Source organism: Notolepis coatsorum (genome assembly GCF_963971535.1).
Source record: "Notolepis coatsorum genome assembly, chromosome: 5".
Lineage (NCBI taxonomy): Eukaryota > Metazoa > Chordata > Actinopteri > Aulopiformes > Paralepididae > Notolepis > Notolepis coatsorum.
This window is the reverse complement of record NC_140169.1, coordinates 192139286-192163345: the sequence shown is the minus strand read 5'-3', so window position 1 is coordinate 192163345 and position 24060 is coordinate 192139286. Positions and strand designations below refer to the sequence as shown.

The following is a 24060-nucleotide window of genomic DNA, read 5'->3' as shown; positions in this document are numbered from 1 at the left end:
ACACCGGGTTCGACTCCGGCTGTCGGCGTTCAGTCTTCATACTAACTCAATTGACAGAGTTAGCGGGTGGAAATCGATGGGTGGTAATCTGGACGTTGTGGACAGCGACTCCTACAGGTCGGTTGGGGACGCCTGCACAGCAGAGACAGGAAATGGCGGGGGTAGTGTGAGCCTCCCACACGTTACACCTCGCCAATGAGAGTCCGCGCTGGCAGGTGAAAAGATGTGACAGGCTGCCTCCTCGTGTATCGGAGGGGACACGTGATGCAAGGCTTCGATCCTCCCTACAACCGCCCAGTGGGGGGCATATGTGAGCAACGTTCAAGACAGGGGAGGGGAGAATTGGCACAGTGGGTAATTGGGATGAGAGAAAAATTGAAAAAGGGGAGAAAAGGTGGATACAAAAAAGAAGCCTATTTGGAACATGAGGTTCTGATATGATTTGATTAATATATCTGCATTATTTTATCCCACTTTATGCTTTGCTCTTGCTGCTTGTTTTACACTGATTCTATGTCTTATTTCTTACTGATGTAAAGCACTTTGAACTGCAATCCCCTGTATGAAAGGTGCTATACAAATAAAGTATTATACAATACTGCATATTAAGAACCCTGGATTATACAATACTGCCTAGATTATACAATACTGTATATAAGAACCCCTGGATTAGACACCTAGATGCTACCTAGATTGTAGAGGGCCTCTGTGCAGGAGGAGTCGTTTCTGAGGGCCTCTTTGTAGAACTCCGCTGCCTTCTCATAGTCCTGCTTGACAAACACTGTGTTGCCCTTGTTGATGAGAGCTGCTGGGTTGTAGCGGTCAGCGGTCATGGCTAGGTCTGCATACCGGTCCGCCTGGTCATAGTCCTTCTCCTTCAGATCAAAACAATGATGACATCACACAACTGAAATGGATAGAATGCTCACTTCCTGGTTTATCTCTCATATATATATTCATATCTGCCTGAATATACCTGCATATAATCATTCTATATACCTACTTATACACCTGCATATAACCCATATAACTCTGTATGATAGCAGGTACAATAATGCTGTATATACCGTATATGTATATATACCTTATATATATATATATATATATATATATATATATATATATATATATATATATATCCATATGTCTGTACATACCTGCATATAATCCTTTTTACATATCTGTAGATACATATCACTCTTACTAGTTACGCTGCTGGCCAGTATGACTACTACCATATTGTCGTTATACCTGTATTATCACTGTACATATTAATACTACAACTCTGTACATACATCTGATTAGCACTATTACTCAGTAGTACTAATTTATATACTTTATATCCAGTTCAATCACCTGTACATTGTATATTACTATTACACTTTACATTTGCACTTCATTTCGTTGTATTGTATTCGTGCTGTATAATGACAATAATTCATGCTTTTGTCTCATCACGTCTAGACTACTGTAATGCACTTTTTTCAGGCCTACCTAATTCAAGCATCAAAAATCTTCAACTCGTGCAAAATGCATCTGCACGGATACTAACTAAAACTAGAAAATTTGATCACATCACACCAGTTTTGTCCGCCCTACACTGGCTTCCTATTCAAGCCCGATCTGACTTTAAAGTGCTACTCCTCACCTACAACATTTTAAATGGGCTTGCACCGCTCGATCTATCCGATCTCATCTCTCGATACTCGCCCGCTCGTGCTCTGCACTCACAAAATGCGGGGCTTCTATCGATTCCTAGGGTTAAAAAGAAATCCGCCGGCCACAGAGCCTTTGTCTACCACGCTCCCTACCTGTGGAACAAATTACCTGCCGTCGTCAGGGGCGCCTGCTCTCTCGAAGCTTTTAAATCCCTGCTTAAGACCCATCTTTTCTCCCTCTCCTTCAACCTACCCTGATCTCACCTGGTCGGGGACTGACCCTTAGATTAATCTGTCTAGTTTAGTTAGGATGTCTATTTGCTCCCATGTCTGCTTTTCTGCAGACATGGGAGAACCTTTTTAACCTCTGTCTCTGTCTCAACCGGTCCCATGGAACAGCTTCATACCGTCTTCTGTCTGGCCTGCAGTGCTGAACCTTCTGAGTGGCTTCTCATGCCCCCACGGGGCATACGGCCCAGAGCCAGTCTTGTATCTCATCCTGTATCCATACGCTTGCAGTAGTTCTATCTATTACTCAATTTCCTTATATACTATGATTCTACTGTGGGGCTGAGCCCAAACGTTCGAACGTTCGAACCTTCGTTCGTTACGTTGGCATTCGAATTCTAAATCAACATTCGAATTTTGTATTTTTAATAAAGACTTTTTATTTTTTTCTATTAATTCTGTTTAAACCAATGGGGTTTTTCTTCACAGTTGCAGATAAAGATTAGGCTACACTAATATTATAGTATTAAAAGAAACTGATGAGTTATATTCATCAAAGAAAGTTGATTTAATTGATTTAGTTGGGCTGGGGCTTCTCCCTGGGCTGGGTCTGGGGCTGGAAAGTTGATTTAATAAAAAAAAAGAAAAATACTAATTTAATCAGATTAAACACTTTATTCAAATTGAGGATTTAGTTTGAGGATAGTAAAAACGAAGGTTCGAACGTTCGTTCGAAAAACCCTGATGAAGTTCGAATCCCAAAAAAGGTTTCGGGGACAGCCTTATTCTACTGTCACCATGTATGCATATGCTCACTACGTGTATTTATTGCTCCATCTCCGCCCACTACAAACATGGGAACTCCCTAACCCCTGTCCCAACCCCCCCCCCCCCCATCTCTCTGAGTGCTTGTCTCGTAGTACTGACCAAGGTGGTGGATGTCTCGGGGTCTTGGCCAAGATTGCAGTGACTGTTCTACGTGCACCACCGAGGCCATGGATCAGCTTCTTACCATCTTCTGTCCGTGGTCTGTCAACATGGTTTCATTGCTGGGTTAAGTACTTCTATTCTATTCACATAATATGCTTACTACATATGATATATCTATTCTATTCACATATATGCTTACCACTTGTATCTATTGCTATGTCCGCCCATCACAATCATGCGAGCTGTCTAATGAATGAATGACTTTATTTGACAATAAAAAAATAAACATGTAAATGCAGAGGGGTAAGGCACCAGGCTGGGATGGTATTCCACCCGAAGTGTATTTAGCTTTCTGGGACCAACTGGGTCCATTGATGCTCAATATGATCAATTACGCTATCGAACAAGGGGAGTTCTCAAGAGATGTCAATATGGCGTTGATTTCTTTACTTCTCAAGAAGGACAAAGATCCCAATGATTGTGGTAGCTATAGACCCTTGAGTCTTCTCGGGCCGATTTAAAGGTGTTTGCCAAGGTGCTGGCCCGTCGCCTGCAGAGATTTATGTCTGTATTGGTACACTGCGATCAAACTGGTTTTATCCCGGGGCGTCTGGCTGCAGATAATCTTAGGAGGCTGTTGCATGTAATCGATAACAGTAAAGACAATACAACTCCATCCACAGTTCTGTCTTTGGATGCCATGAAGGCGTTTGACAGACTTGAGTGGTCATACCTGTGGAAGGTACTTGAGGTCATGGGTCTTGGAAAGAGTTTTATTCATATGATTAAAGTCCTGTATGCCTCGCCGTCTGCGATGATACTGACAGGCAAAAACTGTTCCACACTCTTTCCAGTCTCCAGATCTTCTAGACAGGGTTGCCCTCTGAGCCCGGGACTGTTCGCGCTTTCCCTCGAACCTTTGGCCCAATTTATTAGGCAATCGGAGGACATCGTCCCCATAATGGTCAATAATACTCCACACAAAATTGCTCTCTATGCGGATGACCTGCTGATTTTCATGGACGACCCCTCCCGGTCGGCCACAAAATTATTGAGGATAATCGACGACTTTGGTAAATTGTCAGGCTTTAAGATTAACTGGAACAAATCAGCCTGCCTACCTCTTAATGAACTGGCCAAGGCGGTACGACTACCAGCTGATATCCCCATAGTAGAACATTTTAAATACTTGGGCATAGAGATATTCCCCACGCTGAACCAAACTACTAAGTACAACTTCACGGGTACTTATGATAAAATACGCCAGGATCTAGACAGGTGGTCGTCCCTTCCTAACTCCTTACAAGCCCGGGCTTCCATAATCAAAATGAACATCCTGCCTAGGATAAATTTTATTAGCTCAATGCTCCCCCTGCCCCCTCCAATAGACCACTGGCGCAAGGTACAATCGATGGTATCTAAGTTTATCTGGAATAACAAACGCCCGAGAATCAAAAGGGCTACTACTCAACGTAGAAAACAAGATGGGGGCCTCGCAATCCCTGATTTTAAACTTTATTTCTGGTCCTTTTCACTGAGACCTCTGATGTGCTGGCTAGACCCTGTAGAGGCTGTATCGTGGCGCTCCTTAGAAGCGGCGGCGGTATCTCCGCTAAGATTGCAGGATGTAGTGTACTCCACTGTCTCTATTTCGAAATGCCGGCTGAGGTATGGACCGATCATAACTCACGTGATCCAAACGTGGCGTAATGTACAGAGGTCGTGTGGGGTTAAATGCCCTTGGCACCTGGACTCTCCAATTTTTAATAACCAGCAATTACTTGTTGGACACAAGCCGGTTAATATTCCTCAATGGCAAAGGAGGGGAGTGCATACTCAAGTTTCAAGTTTCAAGTTTCTTTAATAGTTGTCATACAGAAGTACAGAATACTTTTGTACAAAATGCTTCTTACTGTTGCGCTCCAGAGACTGTGCATGACAAGATAAGTATGAAATAAAAACATAGTAAAAATAGTAAAAATTAGAAGTAAAAAAAGAGGTCACAGTGTTCAGTTTAGACATATGTACAATGTTCGTAGACGTAGTTACCATACAATATACAATACTGTGCAGTGTACTAATATACAATACTATATAGTGCAAGGCATAAATGGACGAGGTGCAGTTTAGGTACAATTCACAGTAGGTGTACGAGTTGTAGTGCAAATCCTTTATCAATAAATATAAAGTGTAAGTGTGTTTGTGTGATCTAAAGTGTGGAGAGTGGGTGCTGCAGTGTGTTGTTTGTTTGAGTGAGTGTGTGCGTGTGGGTGTGTGTGCTGTGTGCATTTGATGGTTGTTGCATATTGATTATTGTTCGTTTAGCGATTATTGTTCGTTTAGCAGCCTGATGGCCTGGGGATAGAAGCTCCTTCTGAGTCTTTCTGTGCTCGCCATAAGACTCCGGTATCGCTTGCCTGACGGCAGCAGTTCAAAGAGGCAGTTGTTCGGGTGGCTTGAGTCCTTAATAATTCTCTTAGCCTTCCCCTTGCACCGCTTGTTGTAAATGTTCTGGAGGGTGGGAAGCCCCCCTCTAATTGTGCGTTCGGCTGAACGTGTCACTCTTTGTAGTCTGCTACGGTCTTTTGCAGTGCTATTCCCAAACCAGGAGGTGATGTTGCCGGTCAGGATGCTCTCTATTGTACATGAGTAGAAGTTCCTAAGGATCTTCTGACTGACTTGGAACTTCCTTAGGCGCCTGAGGAAGTAGAGGCGTTGTCGTGCCTTCTTCACAACACTGTCAATGTGTGTGGTCCATGTCAAGTCCTCGGATATGTGGGCTCCGAGGTACTTGAAACTGTCTGGAGGATATTTATGATAAGAACGGCCTCCGTGCGTTTCAGGACTTAAGAGAATTTTATGATCTTCCCGGCGAGTCCTTCTTTCTTTACCTTCAACTAAGGTCAGCACTGAGGGCGCATGGCGTACCGTGGGCTCAAGCCTTGCACCCACACCCCTTCCTCAGGCTCATAGTGGACAGGACGACATCCAGAGGGTTTGTCTCCGACTTTTATACGCTCTTAATTCAATCCACGTATAAAAATGTATCATTGGATACAATCTGGCGTGTGGATATCCCGGAGTTGGACCCCGAGTTTGACTGGGATGATGTTTGGGCAAATGTGGCATTATCTTCCCGCAACCCCAATCACCAGCAAATTAATTTTAATTATATTCATAGGACCTATCTTACACCTAGGAAGCTATATGCTATGGGACTGATAACCGACTCTCGGTGCACTTTGTGCTCTCAAAAGGCCACGGGCACTTATATGCATATGTATTGGGATTGCCCACCAGTGGCCCGCTTCTGGAGGTCAATAACGGACAAACTTTCAGATCTGTGTGGCTTAACTATCCCATTCACAGCTGTTACGCTACTCCTGAACGATATAACGACACTACCCGCTTCCGTACAACTGAAAAGGGTTGTCCTAGCGGGCGTCACAGCAGCAAAGAAGCTGATAGCAATGAGATGGAAGGAGCCTGAGAAGCTTACAATGATTAACTGGTCCCTAACTCTATTGGATGTGATTTATCTTGAGATATCCACAGCCCGGGTGATTGGGGTAGGGCAGGCTGGAATTGACCTGTGGTTCGCAGCAGCTGAGAAGGTAAAGACCGCAGTGTGCGGCTGAGCAGGGTTGAGGTGCGTGTTCGGGTGAGTCCGGCGGTCTCTTGGGAGGGGGAGGAGGAAATGTTTTGTCTGTCTTGTCTTTTGTCTTGTCATCTTGAGTTTAGCTGGGGATATTATGGGGGGGCAGCTATTTAACTATTTCTTCACTGCTTGGCCACTTTTACACGGTCTCTGTGAATCTATGGAACACCTCTACAGGTTTTTGTTTTTTCATGAAGGTTCATTGCTCTGTTTTCGGGTTGTGTTCTCAAAAAATGGTCCTTGTGGTGGATTGGAGATGTACGTTTTATTAATATAGGGTCACACGGCCGGGAATCGGGGCTGAACACTGGGAAAGACCATTTATTAGATAGTACCCCTTGGAATTAAAATTTAGAAGGTTGAACTCTGTTTTCTTTTCTCTTTGTCGGTATAAATTGTTAGTCTGTATTATTATTATTGTTTTTGTTATTTTCTTGTGAAGTTTTATGTATTGTGATTGTGGTTAATGTGTTGTCTTGTTTCATGTGAATAATAATAAAAATTTGACCAAAAAATAAAAATAAAAATAAACATGTGACAGAAAGCACAGTCAGGAGATACTGCCAAGGATGAACACAAAAAAGCTCAGAGCTTATTTCCATTGTGGTCCTTGTAGGGGGGTAGGGGAGTGTGATGCTTAGACATGCATCATACAGACATGATGACATCACAATACATCACATATACCATTTAACATTTATATACATAAGACTCATACAACATGCAAGGGTGCCTTAAGCTGAGAGCATCCTGACCGGCAACATCACCTCCTGGTTTGGGAATAGCACTGCACAAGACCGTAGCAGACTACAAAGAGTGACACGTTCAGCCGAACGCACAATTGGAGGGGGGCTTCCCACCCTCCAGAACATTTACAACAAGCGGTGCAAGGGGAAGGCTAAGAGAATTATTAAGGACTCGAGCCACCCGAACAACTGCCTCTTTGAACTGCTGCGGTCAGGCAAGCGATACCGGAGTCTTAAGGCGAGCACAGAAAGACTCAGAAGAAGCTTCTATCCCCAGGCCATCAGGCTGCTAAACGAACAATAATCGCTAAACGAACAATAATCACTATGCAACAACCATCAAATGCACACAGCACACACACCCACACGCACACACTCACTCAAACAAACAACACACTGCAGCACCCACTCTCCACACTTTAGATCACACAAACACACTTACACTTTATATTTATTGATAAAGGATTTGCACTACAACTCGTACACCTACTGTGAATTGTACCTAAATTGCACCTCGTCCCATTTCTCCATTTCTGCCTTGCACTATATAGTATTGTATATTAGTACACTGCACAGTATTGTATATTGTATGGTAACTACGTCTATTCTGCATCGAACATTGTACATATGTCTAAACTGAACACTGTGACCTCTTTTTTTTACTTCTAATTTTACTATGTTTTTATTTCATACTTATCTTGTCTTGCACAGTCTCTGGAGCGCAACAGTAAGAAGCATTTTGTACAAAAGTATTCTGTACTTCTGTATGACAACTATTAAAGAAACTTGAAACTTGAAACTTGAGCTGAGTGTCTAGGTTAAGTATAGTCCAGAGCTGTCTAACACCTGTCCCGTCTGCCTGTGAGTGGCTGTCCCGGAGTGATGACCAGAGTGTTGGACGTCCCGTGATGAAGACGGGGAGGATGCGACCCTCTCTGCGCCGCCCCCCCTGTCTCCCTGTCTCCGGCTGTCTCATAGTGGGAGTGTTGGACGTCCCGTGAAGACCGGGAGGATGCGACCCTCTCTGCGCTGCCCCCCTGTCTCCGGCTGTCTCGGAGTGATGACCGGAGTGTTGGACGTCCCGTGATGAAGACCCGGAGGACGCGACCCTCTCTGCGCCGCCCCCCCTGTCTCCCTGTCTCCGGCTGTCTCGTAGTGATGACCGGTGTGCGTCTATACTTTCTACAACGGAGCTCGGTTTCCGGGTTCCTCCGATTGGCCACGACGCCCCCACGTGACCTCCGCTAGCACGCCCCCTTCCTGCCGCGCGCCGCGCTCGCCAGCTTCCTAAGCGCCAAGCTCCAGCCGCGCCAAGCTCTGTCATTGAAGTGGGTGGTGGCAGCATAAGAGCGTTCAGCCTGATGTAATGCGCCGAGCTCTGTCATTGAAGTGGGTGGTGGCAGCATAACAGTGTTCAGCCTGATGTAATGCGCCGAGCTCTGTCATTGAAGTGGGTGGTGGCAGCATAACAGCGTTCAGCCTGATGTAATGCGCCGAGCTCTGTCATTGAAGTGGGTGGTGGCAGCATAACAGCGTTCAGCCTGATGTAATGCGCCGAGCTCTGTCATTGAAGTGGGTGGTGGCAGCATAACAGCGTTCAGCCTGATGTAATGCGCCGAGCTCTGTCATTGAAGTGGGTGGTGGCAGCATAACAGCGTTCAGCCTGATGTAATGCGCTGAGCTCTGTCATTGAAGTGGGTGGTGGCAGCATAACAGCGTTCAGCCTGATGTAATGCGCTGAGCTCTGTCATTGAAGTGGGTGGTGGCAGCATAACAGCGTTCAGCCTGATGTAATGCGCCGAGCTCTGTCATTGAAGTGGGTGGTGGCAGCATAACAGCGTTCAGCCTGATGTAAAGTAGCGATTTTATTGGTTTGTCATGACAAACCAATTACATAATCCAACATATGTGTAAAGAAACAACATATTCCAGTTAACGGTATATTTTTTTTAATAGTTTATGCATTCACAAATATGAGAGCCTGTCATTGAAGTGGGTGGTGTTACCAACAGCCAGCGTTCACCCTGATGTAAAGTAGCAATTTCCATTTCATTGAGGAAGGCGGGAGCGCGGCGCGGCAGGAGCTTGGCGAGCGCAGCACGCGGCAGGAAGGGGGCGTGCTAGCGGAGGTCACGTGGGCGTCGTGGCCAATCGGAGGAACCCGGAAACCGAGCTCCGTTGTAGAAAGTATAGACGCGACCGGTGTTGGACGTCCCGTGATGATGACCGGGAGGATGCGACCCTCTCTGCGCCGCCCCCCCTGTCTCCCTGTCTCCGGCTGTCTCGGAGTGATGACCGGAGTGTTGGACGTCCCGTGATGAAGACCCGGAGGACGCGACCCTCTCTGCGCCGCCCCTTTGCCTCAAATAGATCCGCTATCAGCTCTATCTTTAATCTTTCAAAATGTTCAGTTGCTATCGCTATCAGCTCTATCTTTAATCTTTCAAAATGTTCAGTTGCTATCGCATGCACTTATCTGTGTTTCACTACACACATGAGTGCATGCTTACCAACTGTTCGCCTGTTTTACTGCAACACTACTATCACCGACATCTAAGAAGGGAGATCCCCCTTCTAAGGTTTCTCTCCTCCACACTGCCTGTGGTGCATTTTTTCCTATTGCTAGGTTTTAGTGAGTTTTTCCTTACCTTCGTGTGGAGTATGTCTGGGAGTGTATTTACTTTTTTGGACTTTATGGTGTTTCTTGTTTTGTTCTTGACTTATTGTGATGTTTCTTCTTGACTTGTTTAAAGAAGACGTGTCCTGCCCATGGGGACATTAACGTGTGTTGTCGGGCCTTACAAATAAATTTGATTTGATTTGAATTCTGAATCGAATCTAATCTAATCTCACAACTTGATGAGTGTGTGTTTTGCATACAATTCTGTCTTGTTCAGGCTACTTACAACCACATGTATAGAATGCACACATGAATACTAATGAGTAACGTGGGGTCGAACCAATACATAGAGATAGGAGAGGTTCTATTTACCCAATTTTATATTCATAATACATGTAATAACGTATACTCATACTAATCATAAATACATGGGTCATACCAGGGTTTTTATGTAAAGTGTTGACTGGGTTCTAAACCTTTCAGTAATTTTATATTTTTGTATCCACTTTTTCTCCCATTTTATATTTTTCTCCCATCCCAATTTCGTATCATCCAATTCAACCCTCCCCTGTCTCGAACGCTGTTTCTTGCCTCCCACAAGCCGGCTGCAATGTGGACTAAGTCATGCATAGCACGAGTCCCCTCCGATACTCGAGGTAACAGCAGTCGCATCTTTTCACCTGCGCGGCGCGATCTTTCAGCGTCAGGGGTCTGCGCTTTGGAGGGGCGCCGCCCCCATCGCTTCCTGATTCTACTGCGCAGGCGCACCAACCGACCTGTAGGAGGCGCTGTCCACAACGCCCGATCCCCACCCATCAGTTTCCCACCCCCTAATACTGCCAATGTGTATTAGTACGGATGACCAGCTAAACTGAAAGCAATGTGGAGCGCTGGGCTCGAACAGGCAAACCCAGCGTCTCCAGTATTCGTGGTGAGCGCCTTGCCCACTGCACCACGTAGCCGCCACCTTTCAGTCATTTAAATAGAATCCTGGGACCAGCGTTCTAAACCTTTCAGTCATTTAAATAGAATCCTGGGACCTGCGCTGCCACTGTCCTGTGAGCTCAGCATTTTCACATTGTAGTTAAGGAAACGTCATCAACATCTCAACCTTTTGTTTTTCTAAAGATCTCGGGTCGTACCAGGAAGTAGAGGAAGGAGAGGTTGGTGGCTGCAGCGCTCTTCACTCTGCTGTCCTTCTTTTCAAAGGTCTTCAAGGTTTCCACAGCCTGCAGAGTAGAAGCCATCACAGATATTCAGCGTGGCTCAGGATGGAAAGGATGCACGAATGGGAACCGAGTAGGGGTGTAACGATACACACGTTTTCAAATCTGATAAGAATTTCGAATTTGCGGTCATGTCTTTATTCATTTAAATGTATTCATACCACAGAGCTCTAATTATACATTATATATATACACACACTATACAGCTTGTAAAAAAAAACAATAAAGATTGTATATCGATACTTGGCGTCATTGTATCAATATAATATCAGCATGTAAAATATTGCAATATATCGCTGTATCGATTTTTCCCCACACCCCTACTAGCTAGGTTATCTATCACAGGGCTGCTGTTACGATACAACTACTACTCCCACCACCACCACCACCACTACTACTACTACTACTACTACTACTACTACTACTACTACTACTACTACTACTACTACTACTAGCACTACTGTACCACTACCACATTCTGCTGTAAGGAGAGAGGGAGGGAGCCATCGACACAAGCATCTTAAAACTGGACATACTGTATATCCTCTAACATGTCAGTGTGAATCAAGGACATTGTGCAATTGCGCAGTATGAGTTCATACACATGAACCGATTAATATCCTTTGTAATTATGCATGCCTGAGTATCTATGCATGCTCGAGTAAATGCCATCAGTATGTGTTGTATTTCAAGCCAAATAAATAACTTTAAAAATGCAAACAAACAAGGAAACAGAATGCACACATACCTCGACCTTAGCCATGCAGACGGAGAGAGAGAGAGAGAGAGAGAGAGAGAGAGAGAGAGATAGGGAAAGGAACACAAGAGAGAACGCAGGGAGTGAGAAAGGGGGAGACACAGTTTCCAAGCTGCACCGCTGAAAGGGCTTCAGCGTAGGAAAGGTGACACACATGAACAACAGAGACGGGCAGCAGCTATACAGACACACAAAACTGAAAGAAAACACACACCACAAAACAAACATCAGATTCTTCACATGGTTGTGTTCACATTAGGAACACACTCACCTGATTAAAATCCCGTTGTCTGAGATAGGTGATGGCTTTGTTGATCTCCAAGTCGTTGGCCAGCTCTACGTACTGAGAACTCTTCACCATGTCCACACACCTTGAGAGACAACCGTAAGAGCAGCCCCTTCCAATCTTCCATCATCAAATAACATATTAAATGCAGAGCAGCTCGGTTTTTGGCTGAACACAGGGCAAATATCAAGACGGCACCTTGAATCAAGATTGTAAACCATGCATTTCCATGTAAGGAAATGAGGTTGAGAAATGAATAGCAACTACTGTTACGAGTATCGAGTTGAATGATGGTAGATTTGAGCTGTGACTGGCCAGTTAAGTTTGACACTTTGACCAAGTAACCAACCAGCTTTTAGAGGTTATATTCTAAAAGATCTATTTGGCTCAGGTACCCATACAGCAATTAACCTCGTTCCCAGTTTTATCTCCGTGAGATAAAGCCTGGTAAAGAACTACGGCCGAAAGTGTCTATGGGGTAGCATTTCCGGCGTATGTACTTCCCCTGGAAGCTGCCTCCGAACGGACCAAACTTTTCCCGAATCCTGTCGGCAAACAAGCTAGAATGTCCCGGTCATGTAGTAAATTCTTCAGGCAAAGCCGTTGCAGTGGCTTAAACAAGGAAATATTGTGCACTTCACACGTTTCTATAATTGTTTTGTCGAAACCGGAAGGCCTGTAGCCTTTACTTCCTGTACTTCCGTTTAGATATTTTAGGAGGCATATCTTTACCAGCCTACTAATCAATCAACCTCATTGCAGCTGACCAGAGGAGGCATAAAATGGTCAAATGTGTGCGTGATTTTTTAACGTAGCCTCTGTGAGCGAAGACGCTCTTTGATTGCAGCGAAGAAGAAAAAGACCCTCTCCGATTGGCTAACCCTAACCCTAACTCTAAGCATAACCACTTCGAAAGAATGCCTAAGCATAACCACTTCGAAAGAATGCCTAAGCATAACAGAGAATATATGTACAAGGCGGAAGAGACCCTTCGGAGCGAAACCAATCAGAGAGGGTATTTTCTTCTTCTCTGTACGTGGCCTAGCCAATCAGAGAGTGTCGTCGGAAAACAGAGGCTATGTTAAAAAATCACGCCAAAGGTGTGGCTAATGTCCACTTTTATGCTGTGTCACCCTCTAGTGGCGAGATAGGGGGGATAAAACAAACCAGTCGAATCCAGCAGCAAAGGAGGTCTCGATGGCTGGAGCGATGAGTTTGGCCGACGTCATGATGAACTTCTCCGCCAGAGCTTTTCTACATGTGGAGATGACGGAGGGAAGAAAATTAATGTTCATTAACCCAGTAACGCATTAATGGGGCGACAGTGGCTCGGGAGGTAGAGCAGTCGTCTGACAATCCGGAGGTTCCCGGTTCGATTCTCGCTCCTCCCGGGCATCGTGTTGATGTGTCCTTGAGCAAGACACTTAAACCCTAATTGCTCCCGATGAGCAGGTTGGCACCTTGCATGGTTGCCTCCGCTGTCAGTGTGTGAATGTATGAGTGAATGGGTAAAATGTGAGTAACAAATTGTAAAGCGCTTTGGATAAAAGCGCTATATAAAAAAGCAGCCATTAACCCAAACCTTTCTACCTGTGATTCAAGATGGTGATGCGTTCTATATGAACGCCTGTGCTCACTGTCTCCACATGATGATGATGATGATGATGATGATGATGATGATGATGATGATGATGATGATGATGATGATGATGATGATGATGATGATGATGATGATGATGATGATGATGATGATGATGATGATGATGATGATGATGTATTCTATATGAACGCCTGTCACTGGTATGTTCTGATCTACAGGCTCGGTCACTGGTATGTTCTGATCTACAGGCTCAGTCACTGGTATGTTCTGATCTACAGGCTCGGTCACTGGTATGTTCTGATCTACAGGCTCAGTCACTGGTATGTTCTGATCTACAGGCTCGGTCACTGGTATGTTCTGATCTACAGGCTCAGTCACTGGTATGTTCTGATCTACAGGCTCGGTCACTGGTATGTTCTGATCTACAGGCTCAGTCACTGGTATGTTCTGATCTACAGGCTCAGTCACTGGTATGTTCTGATCTATACCGGGTCATTCTTGGTTATGGTTCAGATTTACTTATCGTCTCTTTTATATTTGACCAATGGAGATTAAACTACAATATCCATCAGAAGGACTCTCTTCACATACTGAACAATCTTCAGTCTGATCTTAAAACTCAAAGCTTGGTAACCAATCCATGAATGTATTTAAGGCTGATGGTGAAGCCTATTGGAACCAGGTTCTCTGTGTGGTCAAGGTCATGGTCAACTTTATTTATATAGCATATATATTTCAAATCAACCGAAGTTGTACCAAAGTGCTGTACAATACAAAAACAGAAATACTAAAAGAAATACAAAATACAGTATACACAGTCATAAAAACTACAATACAATTTTTAAAACAATCACGACACGACCAGGGATGTGTGGCTTACCAAGCCTCAGAACGCCAATAAAAACAGGTGAGTCTTCAGCTGTGTTTTAAAACTCTGTATGGTCTGGGCAGACCTAATTTGCAGTGGAAGACTGTTCCATAATTTAGGGGCAGCCACCGCAAAAGCTTGATCGCCTTTAGTCTTTAGCCTAGACCTCGGGACATCTAAGAGTAGTTTATTTGCTTACCTCAGTGCTCTAGCAGGGGTACAAAGATGGAGGAGTTCAGCTAGATACTGAGGGGCCAGACCATTTAAGGTCTTGAACACAAACATAGCAATTTTGAAATCAATTCTGAAACGAACAGGGAGCCAGTGCAGGGAAGCCAGTACTGGTCTGATGTGCTCATGCCTCTTTGTGCCAGTCAAGAGGCGTGCAGCAGCGGTCTGCACTAGCTGCAGGCGTCGCAGGGAGAGCTGGTCTAGACCCACATACAGGGGATTACAATAGTCCAGCCTAGACGATATAAAAGCATGGATGACCCTCTCCAGGGCCCTCATTTATCAATTTTTCTTAGAAAGTATTCTATTTTCATACGTAAGCACAGAATTTAGAATGTGAAAAAAACAGGTCCTACGCTCCTCCGTGTTGATAAATACCTCTTTGTTCTACCGCCAATGCTCGTGCATGATTATCCATATATATGGTCATGAAAGTGATGAAACAACCCCCATGGGATGTGAAATAATGGACTGACCCGAGCGGAACTCTGAGAAACTTCACGGGAGATTGTTCACTGAGGCGCTGTCGAACCAAGAAGACACAACCGGTGTTATGGGATAAATAAAAGGCTGACTTGTAAACAGTGATGTCAGATATCAACGGCTCCCTAAGACCATTGTTGCAATTCTGCCTGGACAGCTCAAAATACTAATAAAGACCGTTCGTTGACCACTGTTTGGCGTTGGTGGTTTGATTGATTGATTGAAAAGTTTATTAACACTTTGGGTGCCGGCCAGAAATCCGGAAAATGACTGGATTGCCAGGATTCCTGGGCGATTTTAGCATATCTCATGATCTTAGCGGAGCTATTTCTATATTTTATATTATAACTATGGGGAAATGGTTTGGCTCATTTGACGACGACAAGTTGATGTACACAATGAAAAAAAACGTTTGTTTCTGCATGTCTTCGTTCGTTCACAATTACAAGTTAAAAAACGTCAACAAAGGGTAAAAATCCAGGTATATTCTTTAGAACAGGAGTTATGGGCTCTTTTATGAAAGGTGCGCCGCCGGCGACGCCGGGGTGATAATAGGTACTGAACGTGTTATACATTTACATTTACATTTAGTCATTTAGCTGACGCTTTTATCCAAAGCGACTTACAAGTTCTGTACGACAAGCCATCAGGAAGGGCACAACTCTATCAGCTGAGCAACAATGTTCATCAAAGTGTTGAGTGCTACAGTGTAGGTTAGTTTATTAGGACAAGTGCATGACAGTACGGTTAGTTAGGGTTAGATTTTTTTTATTGTTTTTATTTTATTTTATATGTGTTATAAAGCAATTTAGACTGGGATGGATGGATGGATGGTTTGATTGATAGATTGTTTGATAGATTGTTTTATTGGTTTGATTGATAGATTGTTTTATTGTTTTGTTGGTTGTTTGATTGATTGTTTTGTTTGATTGATTGTTTTGTTGGTTGTTTGATTGATTGTTTGATTGGTTGTTTGATTGATAGATTGTTTGATAGATTGTTGTATTGGTTTGATTGATAGATTGTTTTATTGTTTTGTTGGTTGTTTGATTGTTTGATTGTTTTATTGGTTGTTTTGTTGATTGATAGATTGTTTGATTGTTTTATTGGTTGTTTGATTGATTGATTGTTTTGTTGGTTGTTTGATTGTTTTATTGGTTGTTTGATTGATAGATTGTTTGATAGATTGTTTTATTGGTTTGATTGATAGATTGTTTTATTGTTTTGTTGGTTGTTTGATTGTTTTGTTTGATTGATTGTTTTGTTGGTTGTTTGATTGATTGTTTGATTGTTTTGTTGGTTGTTTGATTGTTTGATTGATTGACAGTCCGACTGACTGACAGTCCGACTGACTGACAAACTTGAAATGCAGTAATACTATTATATCGATCAGGTGGGAATATATTGTATTGATCAGGTTAGTAGATATTGTACCGATCAGGTATTATAGATCATGTGCATGCAATAAACTAAAAAAAAACATTTCGACTGTTTCTCATTCATGTACTGTGCATAATCTGCTCCTGTGTTGTAAAAACTGTGTTGCTCTGTACCTACCTGTTTTCCAATTTATTAGTCCATACATGATAAACACATTCATAAAGTAATAATATCTTGTATTGATAATATATCAATTAGTTTCACCTGGAAATACTACTACCTTATCAACCACCATGCCTGGCGCTAATGAACAAGTAAGTTATAACTACTGGTGTAGGTCCAGAAAACATTATTATAAAATACAGAATACTTTACAATGCAGAAAACTTGAAACTTTGATGAAATGAACATTTTTATTGCAAAATATGTTCAATAAACTGGGTGACAAGTCATCAGTACCAACCATTGTTGCTGTGCATTAGACACATATGCTGGTAACATTCACAGTATAAAATTATGGTAATTTACCAAGACAATACCTTATAAAAGGTGAACACTGGCTGATGATAACCAACCATTGTTTCAGTGCATTTAGGAGTTTGCTGGTAACATTCACAGTATAGGATTATGGTAATTTACCAAGACAATACCTTATAAAAAGTGAACACTGGAGGATAATCAACCATTGTTTCAGTGCATTTAGAAGTTTGCTGGTAACATTCACAGTATAGGATTATGGTAATTTACCAAGACAATACCTTATAAAAAGTGAACACTGGCTGATGATAACCAACCATTGTTTCAGTGCATTTAGGAGTTTGCTGGTAACATTCACAGTATAGGATTATGGTAATTTACCAAGACAATACCTTATAAAAAGTGAACACTGGAGGATAATCAACCATTGTTTCAGTGCATTTAGAAGTTTGCTGGTAACATTCACAGTATAGGATTATGGTAATTTACCAAGACAATACCTTATAAAAAGTTAACACTGGCTGATGATAACCAACCATTGTTTCAGTGCATTTAGAAGTTTGCTGGTAACATTCACAGTATAGGATTATGGTAATTTACCAAGACAATACCTTATAAAAAGTGAACACTGGCTGATGATAACCAACCATTGTTTCAGTGCATTTAGAAGTTTGCTGGTAACATTCACAGTATAGGATTATGGTAATTTACCAAGACAATACCTTATAAAAAGTGAACACTGGAGGATAACCAACCATTGTTTCAGTGCATTTAGAAGTTTGCTGGTAACATTCACAGTACAGGCACGTCACACGAACTACAGGGCGTATCTTACTTGGTCTCTCGCATCGATGACTGCATTGTCCATTGATAAATGGATGAAGCGCCAGATGATCTGTGGACCAAAAAATATCCAATACATGCTTCCAAAGTATATAAATAAGAGGCCAATGGACTGCATTAGAAAAGTGTGGTATGTTACCTACAGTATATACTTTTATAAACTGGGTGACTGTCAGCAACCATTGGTTCTGTGCAAACGGTAAAATGAGGGGGGAAAAAGATAAATAAACTATATACACACAATGCAAATTATGAATGGAGTCGATACAGCTAGATCGCTAACATAACGTCTCATCTGCAAGTGGTCCAAACATGCCTATGCAATATCGACAACCGTGGCCCAAATACATGTGTTCAACGCATTTGTCTTGTACAGAAAACAGTGCAACTACCCATACACTATACTATACTACTCTCAGCTAGCTATACTATGTACCGGTACACATGGTTCTGTCTGTATCACACAATGATGGATTATTTAGAAGTAATCTGTACTTCTGTGTGCCGGATTATTTAGAAGTAGTCTGTACTTCTGTATGACAACTAATAAAGAAACTATTTAGAGAAATCCCTCTTTGTGTGGTACAGAGCGAAGCATTCGTCACGATGCAGGGGGACTTTGCACGATGTGCAAAAATATCTGGTCTCACTCCTGATGCCACGCCTACTGCAGACCCGACATTTCCTACACGGTAGCTTTCGCTTGGGGGTGGCTTTGTATGCAACCATTACATGCTTTACAAAGCCACCCACTAATCTGCTCTGCGGGTCCCCCAGTGGGGCCCTAGGGTCGTCACGCCCCACCTGCTCAGCCCCTGCCTCCTCCTCATCCCCACCCCCTGCCTCCTCCCCTGCCTCCTCCCCTGCCTCCGCCTCCGCCTCCATCTCCGCTGTCACCCCAGGAATCTTCTTCTCCAGACCATCTGTGTAGGTCCGCGCCACAGCCCTGGTGAACCGGAAGAGGTTGTAGTAATGCCCTTGTGGGTGCTTTTTTTTGTACAAGACAAAAGCGTTGAACATACATATTTGGATCAGATACATCACAAACTTTTTGGTCCACTTTCCAGTCTTACGTGTAACCGGATAGTACGAGATGTTCTGATCCAGCTGATCGACGCCGTTCATGAATTTATTGTACGACATGATTGATGACGGCTTGAGCATCTCCACCCTCAGCGCTTTGCCCTTCTTCTGCTTCTTCGACACCATCGCCATTTCCATGGTGTCCTCGTGGTAGCTGCTGATGGTCTTCACAATCCTCTTATCGCGCCATGCCACGATCAGGACCTCCTTGTTGTTGACCGCAATGCGCTCCCCCACACCGATGTCACGTTTGGTCACGTTCTTGATGATGGCTGGCTCCCCCCGGTGCTTCCTGAGGGTACCACAGACGTCGGTCCTCAACTGTCGGAGCCTGGCGGACATACGTACCGAGTTGTAGAAATTGTCCATGTACAACGTATATCCGGCCCCAGACAGACGTCCAAGCAGACCGACGACGTGTCCCCCAGGAGCGAGCCTTCCCGACAATATGGCTTAAATGCAAAGCAATATCCTGTGCGTGATTCGCACAGGAAGTACGACTTGATGCCATAGCGGGTGGGCTTGTTGGGGTTGTAGACCCGGAAGGTCAGGCGGCCTCGCCATGCCATCACCCCCTCGTCAATGGCGAGCTCACGTTCAGGCTGGTACAGGTCCTTGCACCTCGCGTTTACATGGTCGACTACAGGGCGTACTTTACACAATTTGTCTCTAACTTCCAGGGATGTATTGTCCGCAAAGTGGAGGAATCGCCAGATCAATTGAAATCAGAAAAGCATCAGCCAGGAACAGATCCATCCATTTTGCAGGCCGGTACGATTTGAGTGCCGCGGCATCCTGGAGCAACCCCGGTTGGGCTGTGAAGGGGATCCTGTGAGGCACCCAGCCCTCACGAGACCAGGCATTCTCCTCTTCCTGACGGATCGCAGCCCTGCTCTTCGCTCCTCCGCGTTGCACGCCACGACCTGTCAATTATACAAATATACTATAACACCCCTACTGTAGACAAACATTCATATGCCACGTAGTTACAAACTGTGTGTGAGTGAATGAGTGAGTGTGTGTGGGGTTCAGATGTCAGAGCTGGACGTGGTGTGGGGGTCAGAGGTCAGAGCTGGAAGTGGTGTGCAGAGTGAGGCCAACTTACCGTTCTTAGATGTGCGTTTCCGCCCTGCAACGGGTTCCGGCAAGTCCAGACTAGCATCCAGTTCTAGAATCACATGATGTAATACATTACACTAGGGCAACGTATTGTCATTGTATTTACATGATATTTATATATATATATAGCATTATGTGTTATATTTTATGTACAATTACCTGCAGGAGTAGAATGTGATCCTATGTCGTTGCCAGTCTCTGCGTCACTCTCTGCAGGGTCTGCGCCAGAATCTGAATTGGATTAAATTCATTCAGTAAGTAAGTCTCATAAAACACAATAGTAATACATTTACATACATAAATGTAGTTAGTACATACCCAAGCATGTTGGTGTATCAGCCCCGGACTCGGTGTCAGATCCTGTAATGAACACAAAATAAATCAGCGGCCATTGTACATCAAAGCATGGAGTAGGGCCTCTTTTTGTGTGTGTGTGTGTGCTGTAATCAATGATATTGGGACTATGCTAAATGAAATAGCATCGATTACAACACACACACACACACACACACACACCACATCAAAGGCATGAACCCTCTCAAACACCTTTGAATTATGGCGAGGCCTGCATATCACACACCACACACACACACAAGCCCTTGTAAAAAAAAAGAGAGGCCCTACTCCATCTCACTTCAAACAGGCCTACAGGCCATGCACCCCAACTTAGCACATGGTGGCATGCACAGCATGCAACTATATCACTTACATTGATAGCTACACACATCAAAGGGCGTGCACCTACACACACACACACACACACACACACAACAAAGGCTGTGCACCCCAACTTAGCACATGGTGTCCTGCACAGCATGCAACTATATCACTTACATTGATAGCTACACACATCAAAGGGCATGCACCTACACACACACACAACAAAGGCTGTGCACCCCAACTTAGCACATGGTGTCCTGCACAGCATGCAACTATATCACTTACATTGATAGCTACACGCATCAAAGGGCGTGCACCTACACACACACACACACACACAAGGCCATGCAACCTAACGTGTAGCACATGGTCATCAACTATCGATTTGAACATGCACGTAAAACAATATTCACATAAACATGACGTACCATTGCCCCCTCGACCACCACCGCGTCCCACGTCTGACTCGTGCGATGAATCAGACCCATAACACCTCCGACCCAAATCGAGATCATCGTCAGATGACTCCGGAGCTATAATATAATAAATGCATATCGGCGTTGGTTTGGCGAACTAACGTTACATATTCACAGTATACAATGAATCAATTAGCGTTAGGTAAATCATCAAATACACGTTTCACACACACACACAATCACATATAATAAATGCATATCGGCGTTGGTTTGGCGAACTAACGTTACATATTCACAGTATACAATGAATCAATTAGCGTTAGGTAAATCATCAAATACACGTTTCACACACACACACAATCACATATATATAAGACCGTGTAATTACCTGGTGGTTCCCAATCGGCGCTCCCATCAGATTCATGGGTGGTCGAATCGCTGTCCGCTGACTCGGATGAAGAAGCTATGACCACAGCGGCAGCCTTCCTCTTCCTCGAACTGCGTCGGGGAGAGCCGCTCCCGGTCCCGGGGCGAGACGCGTTGCTGGGCCCAGCAACGGTCTCACGGCTCTCTCCGATCGGAGCTACCAAAGTCGTTGGTGCTGCTGCTGGAGCTACCAAAGGTCCGGTCGTTGGTGCCGCTGCTGGAGCTACCAAAGGTCCGGTCGTTGGTGCCGCTGCTGTAACCGCGGGTCCAAACGCCAGCTTCGTTTGAACAAACCGATCCGCTGTCGGTTCGTCGCCTCTCTTACCTACACTACGTCTCCTCATACTGAACTAATAATCTAAATGGAACTACTAACTGATCAAACTACTATTACTACTACTGAAATATACTACCTAGACTACACACTAATCCCTCACAATAGTACTACTACTTAGCACGACTAAGTACTTTCTAAAGCACAGCTGAAACCTTACAATTATTCTGATACTACCACTATACTGTATAACACTATAAATATAGACTATAGGCTGATCTCAATTCAAATATCTCTCTCAATCTCTCTCTCTCTATCGCTCTATCTATCTCTCTCTCTCTCTCTCCCTCCAAAACCTTGTCGATTCTGGGATCGCGCAAACTTTTTATACCTGTGGTCACATTGGCCAGGTATGCTGGCCAAACAAATGCCAGATTCATTGTGGGGTACAATATTCACCCTCATGTGATAGTGTTAGAAAATAGGGGGACACTGCCACCTAGTGTAATTTGAGAGGAAATGCAGTTTCCTGTTCAAACTTTCTGCCAAAAGCTCCGCGGTGAAGTTCAGACGGGGAAAATCGAAAAAAGATGTAAACAGATCAAAGACGCTGTAAAGCGTCTTCGGCAACTTGAGCATGGCCGGGAATGACGCTGTAAAGCGTTTCCCGGCACCCAAAGTGTTAACAGATTGCAGAATGGGTACAGTAGCATACAGTACAGCTCAATACATACAATTATTAAGGGGATGCAGACCAGAGAAAGACTTTCGTCTTAATTGTTTACATCAGGGTCCCCCATTTTCAATTCATCATGTGTGTGTCATTATAACCGTGCTGTAATATGAATGCCTTTATTAGTTGTGTTCGATTGGCTATAATATGATTTTTAGAGGCATCTATTTTGAATGAATGAATGAATGAAAACTTTATTTAACAGATTGCAGAATGGGTACAATACAGTATGGCTCAATACACACAATTGTTAAGGGGATGCAGACCACAGGGTATCTGCAGGTTTAGCCCAGTCAGATTTAATGCTTTTTAAGACTTTTTAATGCCACTCAGAATTAAATTTAATACCAATTTCACAATAACAAAATGACAAAAATCATGCAACGACACCAATTAGTTTAAGTTTAGGTACACATTGGTCCAAAGATGTTTATTAAAACATAACTTGGAAACTTAAAAATCTTGAACTTAAAGGAGTAACTGGATTGGATGAATTTCAACAAAGGGGTGACCAAACATAAATAGCAAATATAGCTATACAAAATATACCAGGGGCCAAGCAGCAAGTGCAACAGCCACTGTCAGAACACATAACTATTACCACCCTCCCCAGGGTATCAAAAAAGTCAACCAACAAACAAGATTCTTGTGCCGGATCTCCTCTCTGGTAAACAAGAATACCCTGAAGACTCTAACAGGAGCACTCATTCAAGGGTACTACGACTATGCTTGCACCTCATGGTACCAAAGCACCTCAAAGGCCCTAAAAACAAGATTACAAACATCACAAAACAAACTGGTCAGACTACTGCTTAACCTCACTCCTAAAACCCACTTTACCCCTGCCCACATTCAAAACCGCTCTAAAAGAGCACCTACGGGAGGCTGCAATTAGAAACTGGGCACCGTAAATTTCCAACCCCCCCCCCCCCCCTAATGTACAGTCTCCTCCCCATCATATGTATATATTTTCTGTTAGGATCTCTGGGTAACAGTACTGTATATTTGCATATCGTATGTCACAATTGTAACACTACAGTACTATATAGTATACCTGTATGTCATGTATGTCGCTATGCCATAAATGTCATGATGTCATGTATGTTGAGTATGTCATAAATGTCATGTCACTATAATTGAAAATGGGGGACCCTGATGTAAACAAGACACACGTATTGTACCCATTCTACAATCTGTTAAATAAAGTTTTCATTCATTCATCCAGTTGTTTTGTTTTTGTGGTTTTGGTTGAATGAATGAATACTTTGTTTAACAGATTGCAGAATGGGTACAATACAGTACGGCTCAATACACACAATTGTTAAGGGGATGCAGACCAGAGAAAGACGTTTGTCTTG

At 43.6% G+C, this 24060-nt stretch overlaps 1 protein-coding gene across 1 annotated transcript in view; it reads right to left on the bottom strand.

Moving 5' to 3' along the window:
• LOC311228996 (intraflagellar transport protein 88 homolog) overlaps nucleotides 1-24060 on the bottom strand; it is a 104325-nt gene that overhangs the window by 62045 nt on the left and 18220 nt on the right. The window contains exons 12-15 of the mRNA XM_084314983.1: nucleotides 13277-13363; nucleotides 12095-12194; nucleotides 10983-11069; nucleotides 689-875 (exon numbers count right to left, since the gene is read on the bottom strand). Of these exons, the coding sequence (XP_084171109.1) occupies nucleotides 689-875; nucleotides 10983-11069; nucleotides 12095-12194; nucleotides 13277-13363 (461 nt within the window). The remainder of the gene's footprint in view (nucleotides 1-688; nucleotides 876-10982; nucleotides 11070-12094; nucleotides 12195-13276; nucleotides 13364-24060) is intronic.